General features: G+C 37.8%; 1 protein-coding gene across 2 annotated transcripts; it reads left to right on the top strand.

The window, feature by feature from the left end:
- The first annotated feature begins 369 nt into the window (after positions 1–369).
- erlin1 (ER lipid raft associated 1) lies at positions 370–11,365 on the top strand. Of its 2 annotated transcripts, none has more exons than XM_034302750.2 (12): positions 370–465; positions 3,832–3,966; positions 4,061–4,142; positions 4,415–4,461; positions 4,609–4,670; positions 4,752–4,877; positions 5,091–5,164; positions 7,509–7,567; positions 8,465–8,556; positions 8,638–8,727; positions 8,825–8,904; positions 9,118–11,365. In XM_034302750.2, the coding sequence occupies exons 2-12, from the start codon at positions 3,854–3,856 to the stop codon at positions 9,334–9,336; spliced, it is 1,044 nt and encodes a 347-aa protein (XP_034158641.1). In that variant the 5' UTR covers positions 370–465; positions 3,832–3,853; the 3' UTR covers positions 9,337–11,365. The 2 variants fall into 2 exon arrangements, with proteins under 2 accessions (XP_034158641.1, XP_026796191.1); XM_026940390.3 differs by lacking the exon at positions 370–465 and adding an exon at positions 1,811–1,959.
- Positions 11,366–11,550: the final 185 nt, after the last annotated feature.

Genomic DNA, 11,550 nt, shown 5'->3' with positions numbered 1-11,550 from the left:
AATTATTATTATTATTATTATTATTATTATTATTATTATTATTTTAACTCCAACATGTGATCTCTCTCATAATGATCATTTAAATAAATAAGTGCAGAGAGACAGCTGAAGGTGATCTACATGCCCCTGCAGTGAGCTTGAAGAGAAAAGAGAAGCGACTCTGACATGTGAGAACTGAGTCGCTCCTGAGCGCCAGCTGTTCGCTGCTATGTGATTAACTATGAGCCCTCTAGAGCAGAGACTCTCGGCTGCAGTCGTGGTGATCCTCCGCCCTCTACAGCGTGAAGTCTTCCCTGACCCTCGGCTAACCTGGCCCACCTCACTGAGGGTTTAATTACTAGCTGAACAGCGGGATCAGGTGCGTCCACTGCAGGAAACACTGTGCAAGGCACCAGGATGCTGCTTCCTGCCTTGCTTCACCTGCACTACCCAGGTTACAGAATGTTAACGGTAACGTTACAGAAGGTTAGTTGGTAGGAGAACCTTGTGTTTTAAAGTTTGTTAACCAAAAATAAATAAATAAATAAATAAATAAATAAATAAAAGAAAGTCCCGAGAACGTTATGAAATAGTTGACTAAATAAACTAACTAACAAACTAATCAACCAATCAATCAATCAATCAATAAACCAAAAGGGAAGCAAATGCTAATGTGAGGGAAATGTTCTGTGTTTGCTAGCCCAGATTTTAGAAAATAACCTGTCCAGTTGTTCTGTCTTCTCCAGAGGAAAACAGCTTTTTATATATTGTAGTTTATAGCTGTGATGCTTGTGGTGGTCTGAATCCTATTCATATAGTGTTTACTTATTATTTGATAGAATACTTTATAACTGTAAGATTGTTTGTGCTACACTTTACTAAACCCGCTCAGGAAAGAAAGCACTTCGAGGTGTTTAGTGAAGTCCCTGTTGTACCACAGCGTTTATGAATTCTCGAATCTGATTGGTCAGGAACTGTGGATTAATTTCTGTAACAGCAAGTAGTTCCGGCTGTAACGTGAACAACAGGTTAATATTAATGCGCTGGTTCTAATACCTTATTGTTTCTATAGTAACAGCTCATACAGGGTCTTGTACGGCAGATGCGCCACTTAATGTAAGACTAATAATAAAAGTTGGGATAATAAAAGGACTAATAATTTAAAAAAAACTGTTGTTAACAAAGAAAAACATAGAATCAATGATGAGATGACTTTTTTGTTAGGGGACATTAACTTTTATGGAAGGAGTCTACATTTGTAAAATGTTGAGGGAAAGAGAGAGGGAAAGAGAGTGAAACAAAGAGGAAGATGCTGAACAAAGAAACAAATAAAGAGGAAATCCTCCCCCAGTCCAAAGTCATTCATTGTAGACTGACTGGCATTTCCAAATTGTCTTTTGTGTGTGAGATTGTGCCCTGTGATGGGTTGGCCTCCTGTCCAGGGTGTCCCCCACCCTGTGCCCCGAGTTCCCTGAGATATGCTCCAGGCTCCCTGTGACCCTGTGTAGGATAAGTGGTATGGATGGTTGTATTGGCATCTTTTTCTTTAATAAATAAAAAAGTTGCTGAGGAATAAAACACTTGCTGTTATAGGAAAATAATCAGCTTCAGGGTGGTAATGGCCCTCGGCTTCACACCTTGGGCCACATCATCACCTCATCGTTGATTATTTTCTATAACAGCACGCCCTGTTGTCTGTCGTGTTTTCGTGTCGTGTTTTGTTCCTTTCATGAGGAATGATCATGATCTTCCAGTGTCGAAGTGTTCACAAGTGGTTTCCCAAGCCTTCGTAAAAAAAAAAAAAAAAAAAAAGCGAACATAACGATACTTTAAGCGCGTGGTGTAGGACTTTTAATTTGAGATTACGCGCTCCTCCCGCTTGCTGAGTTGTTGATGTTGCTTCACAGGAGTGGGAGAGGCATGTCTGCATTTCAGCTAAAGTGAAATGCTCTTCACTGTTCCTTGACTGGCGAATGACAGGTAATTCTGCTACACTGAGAACTGTATCTTGTATTGTATGACATTAATAGTAATGAGTTCGATTCGGTTTTGGATTTGACAGCTTCTCTGATTAGCGTGTAGATAGCCAAGCTAACAGTTAGCTGCTAGTCATTCGCTTTTAGGTTGTTTCTAGGTAGCATAGAAGCTAGCATTTCGGAGATTGTGCTGAAGCTTATAGAGCTGATTAATGACCTGACTCACTTTCCTTTAACACTCTTACAGCTTATATGTACAAGTGCAGCACTGATACTCCGAGCTGATACTGTGCGCGTGGTAAAGAACAGTAGCCAGTTGCTAATTACTCGGCTAACAGTGCACAGGGAGGAAGTAACCTTAGCTACCTCGTTAGCGTTAGCTACTTGGCTAACTCTTGACTTAGCTGTCTGTTTATTCGACCTTATCTTTACTCTGTTTGTCACCGTGAAGAGAGTTTAGCCAGACAGAAAGCTGTATGCTTTTGCTTGACCAAATATAGCGCTGCGTGTCGCTCCTGCGCGCCATGTTGTGTTTGTAAGAGCTCGCGGGCTGTCGGTGTGTAACATTAGAACAGGTTTAAACAGCCCCTTGGATCACTGTCGCTGCTGTCCACAAATCTGATTAAGATCTGCTGGAGATCAGATAAAGTCTGGCCAGGCGTTATGAGCTAATGCGTACTACACATGCCTAACCGCCCCTAGCGTGGGTGTTTATAAAGACTTTTGAAAAATGCTTGCTTCATTTGATATGCCATTTTTTAGTCTTAAGGTCTGTAGATTATTTCCATAATCTGCTCAGTGATCTCTAATGGATCTCTCAGTCATCTCTAATGGATCTCTCAGTCATCTCTAATGGATCTCTCAGTCATCTCTGTTCTGTCCCCAGTGGAAATGTCAGAATAGAGTTTCTGTTAGACATTAAGCAGGACCTGGTCTTCTGCTTGTTTGGAGTCCTTTTAAGGGTAGTAATGATGCACTGCTCCCAATTTGACCATATATGATATGATACTGGTATTAGACTGACATCATTTTCATGAAAGCTTCTGTGCAAGATTATGCAAAACAACAACAACAAAAAAAAACATATCTCGCATATTCACGTACTTAATCTTTGTGTACTCTCATGACATGATTAGGGGTGTAAAGATACACTCTGGTCTCGATTTGATTCACCATACTGGCTTCGAATCTCAGAATATTTTGAACAAAATTTGAAAGAAGAAAAATTATGACTGAAAAGACTTTTTTTATTTTTTTTATTATTTTTTTTTTATTTCTGAATCATAGACAGAGCAAAACAGTGTGTGTTTTTGTCTCTATAAAACTAAATAAATTTAACAACAGCTATGAACAGAGGTTTAATATTGTAAACAAAATGTATTACAGGTTCACCATATCTTAAAAATGAATAAATAACTCTATAAATTATCCAAAAATTTGATTGAGTAAACAGTCTCTGCCCGAGGGAAAATGAATAACTGAAACGCCATAAGCTCTGTAGCAACATCTGAGACGTCATTTTAACCGGAAAACTCCTTCCTCTGCCTCTGTCTCGGGCATTGTAGATCGCAGCGGCATGGGGCTGGGGTCATTTGAAAACTACTGAAGAGCTCTTTTTAACAGTTCTAATGTGGTTGTGTAACCATATAACGTATAATGCATGTTGATCGTTGTGTCCCGGCGCTATCTGTGCAGATGATTCCTGGTAATGGTGCAGACTCTCCATGAAAGAATGCAATCATGTGACCAGCATGCTGTCTCTATATTTTAACTCTATGGATAGTGCAGATTGGGACCTCTTGTGTTCAAACAGTGCAATTTAATTAGATGCATAATTAATATAATGCTTATATCACACAATGGTCTGGTCTTGCAGCAGGTGAGGGCCGGGAAGAAGGATGACAATGGCGCATGTTGGTGCAGTGGTTGCTGCGATCACTGCTGTGATGGCCATTCTGCTTCACTCCTCCATACACAAGATTGAAGAAGGCCATTTAGCAGTTTATTACAGGTATGTGTTTAGAAACATACATTTGGTATGTGTCTATGAATCATAAATGAAACCTGTTGTGAAACACAAAGCTGATGTGCCTTGTATTTTCCAGAGGTGGGGCTTTGCTCACCACTCCTAATGGCCCAGGCTATCACATCATGCTGCCTTTCATCACCACCTACAGATCAGTGCAGGTCTGCATAACAGTGCAGTTTGTGTAATTAAGAGTAAATATTATTTGTTGCATTGTAGTTTACTTAAACTTTAGCCCTGACATTTGGCCTATTTTCTCAAGAGTCTCTTCTTTCAGTTTCTCATTGCCAGGCTAAAAAGCAGAACTGTAGTCAAACTGAAAACTTCATATGTGAAGCAGATTATGCAAATAGTAATAGTGGATTTCATCTGGTTTCTCCAGGCTTTTATAATTCTGTAATACTTGTTTCTAATAATGTTCTCTTTGTTTTAGACGACACTGCAAACAGATGAAATAAAAAATGTGCCTTGTGGAACAAGGTAAAGCATTAACCACTGATAAGAGTTTGTACTGAGGAATAGTTACAGCGGTATGAAACGGTTCTCCATGTAAAACATGAAAGCTAAGTTTGTACTTAAATAATGATTGATATATCTTTTTAATATGAGGATTTTTTTTGCCTGCAGTGGTGGTGTCATGATCTATTTTGATAGAATCGAGGTGGTCAACATGCTGGTGCCATTAGCAGGTAATAACAACTCAGTAATACAGTAAAAAAGGTACAGCAAAGTTAAAAAACAATGTTGACCTTGAGCTCTGCCTTCTTCAGTGGTGGACATCGTGAGGAATTACACTGCAGATTATGACAAGACACTAATATTCAACAAAATCCACCATGAGCTGAATCAGTTCTGCAGTGTTCACACACTGCAAGAAGTCTACATTGAGCTGTTTGGTAAGTTGCAATAATGTCATACAGTTTACCCTGCTGATTACTTGCTGGCTAAATGTTTACATGACTTAAACTACAAGCCATGGTGTGTGTATCCTGGACGAGTTCAAACTATTTGCCTCAAGTTCATCGCACTTTCATTGCAGCTGAACTTCAGATCAGCTGTGTATAATTTGTTGTGTCATGGATTTCTGTTTATAATCTGTTGTGTCACAGATATAATTGATGAAAACCTTAAGACTGCTCTGCAGAAGGATCTGAATTCCATGGCCCCGGGTCTCACTATCCAGGTGTGATTTCATCTCAACTGCAGTGATTTCTTTCTAGTTTGTGGTGTCTTTTTAGTCTTTAATAGTACCTGTTCTGTCGGGACATTCAAATGGTGAAGAACAGGGTTTCTTCTGGTGTTCAGGTGTGCATGGGCCAAGCAGCAGACCCCGAAACCTTTATAGTGTCTTGGGCATTAAAAAAGGCATATAATACAGTAACCCTGACTTTGGGTCCAATCTAAGGCTGCCTTAAAAGTTGTTATACCACAGCACTGATGAGCTCTTGATTCTGATTGGTCAGAAGGTGTTGATTAATTTTCTATAACAGCAGCACTGACAGAAGTGCTGACTGCAAGGTAAATCACAGCTTTATATTAACACACTCGTTCTAGTACCTTATCTTTTCTATACTAGCAAATAACCCAGCGACTTGTATAACGGAGGCTTACACAATTTAAAGCTAAAAATAAGCAGATTAAAAAAAACTTGTTGTATAACAACAGAAAACATAGACTTTGCACTTGCAAAGCTTGCTGTAAGGAGATTTATTTAACATTTATGGAAGAAGACCTCAGACAGGATTTTGCAATTTCTTAGTTCTGCTACAAGCTGCATTTTTTTTTTTTTAGCTTTAAGAGAGAGTGAGAGAGAAAAGATGACACTGGTGAGGGAAAGATTGTTTATAGCTGACTTTCGGACAGTCTGCAGCATTAAATATAACTAAAATCTGATGAAAGTATGGCTTATTGTTCATTAATAAATAAAAATTGAAATCACTGAAAAATTGTTGTGCTGTAAGAAGAATAAAACACTTCAGGATGTGCTGTTATAGGAAAATATTCATCTTCAGGGTGGTACCAGCTGCATCATTCGATGGTTATTTTTCCTCAAACAGCATGCCTTGTCATGTTTTATTCCTTATATAGTCCACTAATAAACTTTCATGGTTTAACTGTTTCGCTGTTATAGAAACATTGCTGTTTGTTCTATGTGATCTTCATGAATCTAAAAGTAACCAGTTTACCAGTTTTTTGTTTTTGTTGTTGTTTTCGTTTTGTTTACAGGTTTTTCATCTGTACTCTAGCTCTTACACTTATCATAGTTAGTTAAATACTAAGGATTAAATGCGTCTTCAGATGATAGTTCGTTCATTGCTTATTTACACTTGTGCTAACCCGGAATGTGGTTAATCAGCCAAGACACGTTTGGTGTTTGCACTGTAGCTTTTGAATTGTATCTATGGTTGCTGTATGGCTAGCAAGTATGGGAAGCTTGGAGCTGTGTAAAAAGCTGTGCCTAAATGCCGAAATTTCAAACAGACTTTTTTAAGTGCTTTCTGACACTGCATGACCCACTGTCATTAGATTAGGTTAAATTAGATTGAACTTTGGCATTGCACAGAGTACCAGTACTAGTACAATGAAATGCAGTTTGGCTTTTTACCAGTGCAGCAGTAGTCGAGCACAGAGTGAGCAAATATAGGACAGCTAGCTGTATATGTTCAGTGAGATGGTATGTATAAATTTATATTTATTAATATATATCTATAAATATAAAAATACAGTCTAAATGTTAGCAGGAAGGAGTTGCAGTAAGAAAATAGAAAACAAGATATACATGTATACACAGCATGATACATGAGCATATACAGATGCAGTGATGAAAAGAAGTATTAAAAGGTTTTGATATTTATGAAGTACAGAAGGAAAATGGACAAGTATGTGCCATATGTACAATGGGGAGAGCAAATTTGTCATTTATTAAAACTGACAATAATACACCACGTAGGTATCTAAAGTAGCAGCCATGTTTAAACCGAAGCCTGTTTCTTTCTCAGCAAGCATTACACTTTGGTGTAAGGGTGAGATTTCCTGGGATTGTATATTAGAAGTTAATCAGATGATACTATAATTCTAGTTTGATTTGATATTTTGATCTAGATTGCTGTTTACTGAACTGTTCATATACAACAAGTATTCCTAAACCAATGTCTTTTTTTTTTTTTTTTTTTTTTTTTTTTTTTTAAAAAGATAGGATATGATAATTTATATACGCAGTTTATCTAATACAAAACTGGATTCAATTAGCTTCCTCTGCTTTGTTAGTTACATTAGCCTCATAGCTTTGAAGCAAACTTCAGACACCAGACATGTATTGGCTGATAGACAACTTTTGGGATAAAGGGAAAATTGTCAATTTCATTTTCCTTTATTTCATGCAAGCCATTAAATGGCTAAAAAGGTGATTGGCTAATTTATGTTGAAACTGAAGGCTACAGTACATGACCAAGCAGTACGACTATGCATAATGTTGCTGGTGTGCCCAGTTTTTGGAGCTCATTGTATGTGTTGTATGCTATCTGCAGGCAGTACGTGTCACCAAGCCTAAAATCCCTGAGGCAATCAGGAGAAACTTTGAGCTGATGTGAGTATCTTAGCTTTGAAATAATGGAATAGCTAGTTGTCTGTTATTGTCTGGTATTGTTCTACATTAACGCTCACTAATGTGCTTTTAATAAAATTATGACTGAAGAGACTCCTTTCTTATTTCTGAATATTATAATCAATGGAAAATAATGTGAATTTGAGTCTGTATAAAAATAAATAAGTCAAACTTGCTATGAACAGAGGTTTAATATTGTAAACAAAATGTACTACAGTTTCATCTTTAAAAAATAAACACATTTATAAATTCTCCTAAAAATTTGATTGAACAAACAAAGTCTCTGACGTCGGGAAAATGGTGTATTGAAGCGTAATGAGCTGCGTCGCTGCGGCTGAACTTTTAGTTTAACTGGAAATAGAGCTCCAAATTCGGATAAATTGCTCGAGTTCTGTAACTTCTTTCTTTAGTACCATAGATCGTAGCTGTGCTGGTGTTGTTTGAAATCTATCGAAGAGCTCTTTTTAACTGTTATAACATGGTCATGTAACCTTATAACCTTTAATGCATCTCTGTCGTTGTGATCCGGAGTTATCAGATCTCTATATATTTTAACTCTATGTACAAATGCATAATTAACAGAATGCTGATTCCATGAATCGCACATTCCCACACTGCACATGGACACATTTTTGCAGCGCAACCTACCTCGTCATAATGCATCATTGCACCCCTAGTTGAAAATGATTAAATGCTTAATTCTCAAAACACTACACAGTGTGCAATGTTGTAAAATTAGCTACAAGTGGAATCACACTTTTTTCCCCCAAACCATTGCCTTTGAACTAAGACAAGTAACGCCACAGCTTCAGGTACATCTATTTGTGATATTTATGAACATTTGCCTTGTGTAAAAAAGATATATTTGTCCTATTACAGGGAAGCTGAAAAGACCAGACTACTGATCACAGCTCAGACCCAGAAAGTTGTGGAGAAGGAGGCAGAGACTGAGAGAAAGAAAGCTATCATTGGTGGGGAAAACATATGCATCACCTGCTTTACTGCTTTAGTGACTGGAGTTTTCTTATCCATTTTATTTGTTTTCATCTCAGAGGCTCAAAAAGTGGCTCAAGTGGCTGAGATCCAGTTCAAGCAGAAAATCATGGAAAAGGAGACAGAGAAAAAGATATCTGAAATAGAAGGTGGGAATAACATGGCTACATTTATTTACTTTCATTTTATTGCTTTTGGATGGAGTGTTTCGTATTGACATTGCCTAATCAATGTTGTTGATATCAGATGCTGCGTTCATGGCCAGAGAGAAAGCTAAAGCAGATGCTGAGTTCTACACAGCGGCGAAGTTTGCTGAAGCCAATAGGGTAATATTTTTCCCCATATATATGTAGGCGCATTTTGTTTGTTACAAAGTATTTGGTGCATGCTAGCATGTGATTATTAGGAACGCATTTGCTGTGAGCAGGTGCCTGAACATGTTCTTTATCTACAGGTATGATGCAAATGATGCTAGGCATGCTATGAAAGAGGCTTTTGTTGAAGTCTTTAAGTAGCTTCCTGTGTTCTTTGTGTTGTAGCTGAAGCTGACACCAGAGTATCTGGAGCTCATGAAATATCAGGCCATTGCTGCCAACAGCAAGATCTACTTTGGCCAAGACATTCCCAACATGTTTGTTGACAACAGTGCCTCTCCCTCATCCAGAGGGGCTGACTCATCGGAGCAGCTGGAGTCTTTAACCCAAGCTGAGAAACCCAGGAAAGTAACTAGGCTAAAAGCAGATGCAGAGCGCCACTGAGAGGCCCGTCCAAGGCTTCTTCTCTGTCGTTGTCTGTCTCTCGGGGGCTGGAAATGCTTGCGTGGCATGATGGCATAGATACGTTTCTGCTGAGAGCTCTAAACTAACTGTGCAGTTAGTCATCCGACTTGAGGGCACTGTTCAACAAAGAGGCTGTGTTTTACTATCACATGCCTTTGGTCTGGGGTAGGGCTCAAATGAGACTAAGATCTGTAAAGTGCGCTAATGAATCAGCGATGCTGCTGTGATCACACAGCATGCATTTCCCACCTTTACTTCCTTTTGTCCTTTTGTGTTATTTGCAGATTGATATGTGAAAAATTTGCATCTTGACAAATTTTGTGTTTGCATAACTGGAATTATAAGGCTTCATGCTAATTGAGATGGGGAAAATAGATTATGCAGCTACAAGAGATTTTTTTTGTGAAAAGTTAGCTTGTGTCTTTCATAACGCGGTCATAACACTGAGGTCTTAAAGTAAAGCCCCACTTAGTGTAAAAAACCAGTCATAAACACCTTCAGTGTGACTATAGCCCCATGTTAAACACAGTTAGACGGTGTTCTTCAGTGAATTGATATTGCGTTGAAATGATGTGTACAGTTTACATTTGATTTAGTTGGTTCTGTGAATGATTGATTGTTTTCACCTGTTTTGTAAATTGGGAATTCACAGATTGGTGTAAACCTAGTATAGTACTTGGCTTTGTTCCTGTGTAAGTTGAATTGTGGGTGATTGTTGAATTGTGTGAGAAAAGTTATGAAGCTTGCATTCAGTTAATTTTCATAGCATGGGCTCAGGAACCCAACATGCCATTTGCTGCCATGATTTAAACACGACTAGTTTAGTCTTACTTTGCTTTCACAGCATGACTGATGTACAGAATGATGACCTCTAGTAGTCCAGCAGGAACCTACAAAGGGAATTTAAATAAGGGCTTATGTATCTGGAAAATAAAAAATAACTAATGAAACTACCGACCTAATGAAGGGCTATGAAATTAATCTTTCAGTAAAGTGTTTGTTTGTACCAGTTAATAGACTTATTAGAGCTGTTAATGAGATAAAGAACACCTTCAATTCACATTTGCTATTATCTGTTTCATTTCACCACTAGGGGGAGCATAGGTTCTTCAGTAAATATAGACTGGAGGGAAAAATGTAATTGAGCCTCAAGTACAAAGAACACTGTTTCGGCTTTGTTAGATTTAGATTGTCTTAGTTTCCTAGGTGAGTAATTTGTGTGCATTTAATGAAACGTTGTAAGCACTTGCGGTAGTTATGGCTATAACTTGCTAAGTGTATAGGTGCTAATTCTCAGGAAAGAGACATGCAGGATGAGTTTACCAAAAGTATCTTCTCAAGTCTTCTACATCTTCAGTAGTTTGTGGGTTTCAGGATTTTCTGCCTGGTTGATTAGTCTAACTTGGTTTGGCTTTTAGGACATTTCTCCCTCTGTTCATTTGAAAGGAACCTTTCTTAGGTGATTCATCAGGCCTGTAATGGCATTCAGATGTGTAATGCCCTTTTTCTTAAGAACTTTTTCTGCATTCAGCCTGTTTTCTCTCAGTTGATGTGGGTTAGATCAAAAAGCTGAAGATTCATCCAGTCTCTGTCATTAATTCCATCTTAAGTGTTTGCCATTCATGTGGGCTTCCTTCTCTGCTATATAACATTTATCTTTTTTCCCTTGTGATTTTAAAGTACATATTCTTAAAGGTTGGGAAATGATTCATAAAATATGTAACATTATTAACAATTTTAAGGGAAAAATGCATTATTTGATTCAATGGATTATGTAATTAAATGTGTAATGAGCATCAAGGAAATCAATACACTTCTGAGTCTAATTACTAGTGGTGGATATGATTTTCAGTGCTAATCATTTAGAATGCGTGAAATGAAGTTACTCTGTGAATGTGACTTTTATACGTATGCATACGTTGAATTCTTGATTTCCCAACATTTATATGCAAAATTTGTAACATTTTGACAGCTCAATTCTCTAAAATAAAACTTATTTTGATACCAACAGTGCATGTGATTGTTTTGTTTTAATAGCTGAGCTGTAACTTTTGTCCCCAAAGTGAATTTGATCTCCCACTTTTCCCACTGATAAAGAGCTAGAATACCTTTTGGGCTGAATAATGCTGGACAACTTCTAAGAACAGAGCTTTAGAATGAAATGCATTATCTCTTTTTATTGCTGTTGAGTTC

The sequence above is a fragment of the Pangasianodon hypophthalmus genome, chromosome 3, assembly GCF_027358585.1.
Source record: "Pangasianodon hypophthalmus isolate fPanHyp1 chromosome 3, fPanHyp1.pri, whole genome shotgun sequence".
Taxonomy (NCBI): Eukaryota; Metazoa; Chordata; class Actinopteri; order Siluriformes; family Pangasiidae; genus Pangasianodon; species Pangasianodon hypophthalmus.
Note: the sequence above shows the minus strand (reverse complement) of the source record. Positions and strands in the feature narration are given on the sequence as shown.

What these genes read in the sequence shown, in the direction of transcription:
- erlin1 (XM_034302750.2), top strand. Translation starts at nt 3,854, where the DNA reads ATGACAATGGCGCATGTTGGTGCAGTGGTTGCTGCGATCACTGCTGTG. An exon ending in AATGTGCCTTGTGGAACAAG is followed by an intron (nt 4,462 to 4,608) that starts GTAAAGCATTAA and finishes TTTTGCCTGCAG; the next exon opens with TGGTGGTGTCATGATCTATT. An exon ending in CCCCGGGTCTCACTATCCAG is followed by an intron (nt 5,165 to 7,508) that starts GTGTGATTTCAT and finishes TGCTATCTGCAG; the next exon opens with GCAGTACGTGTCACCAAGCC.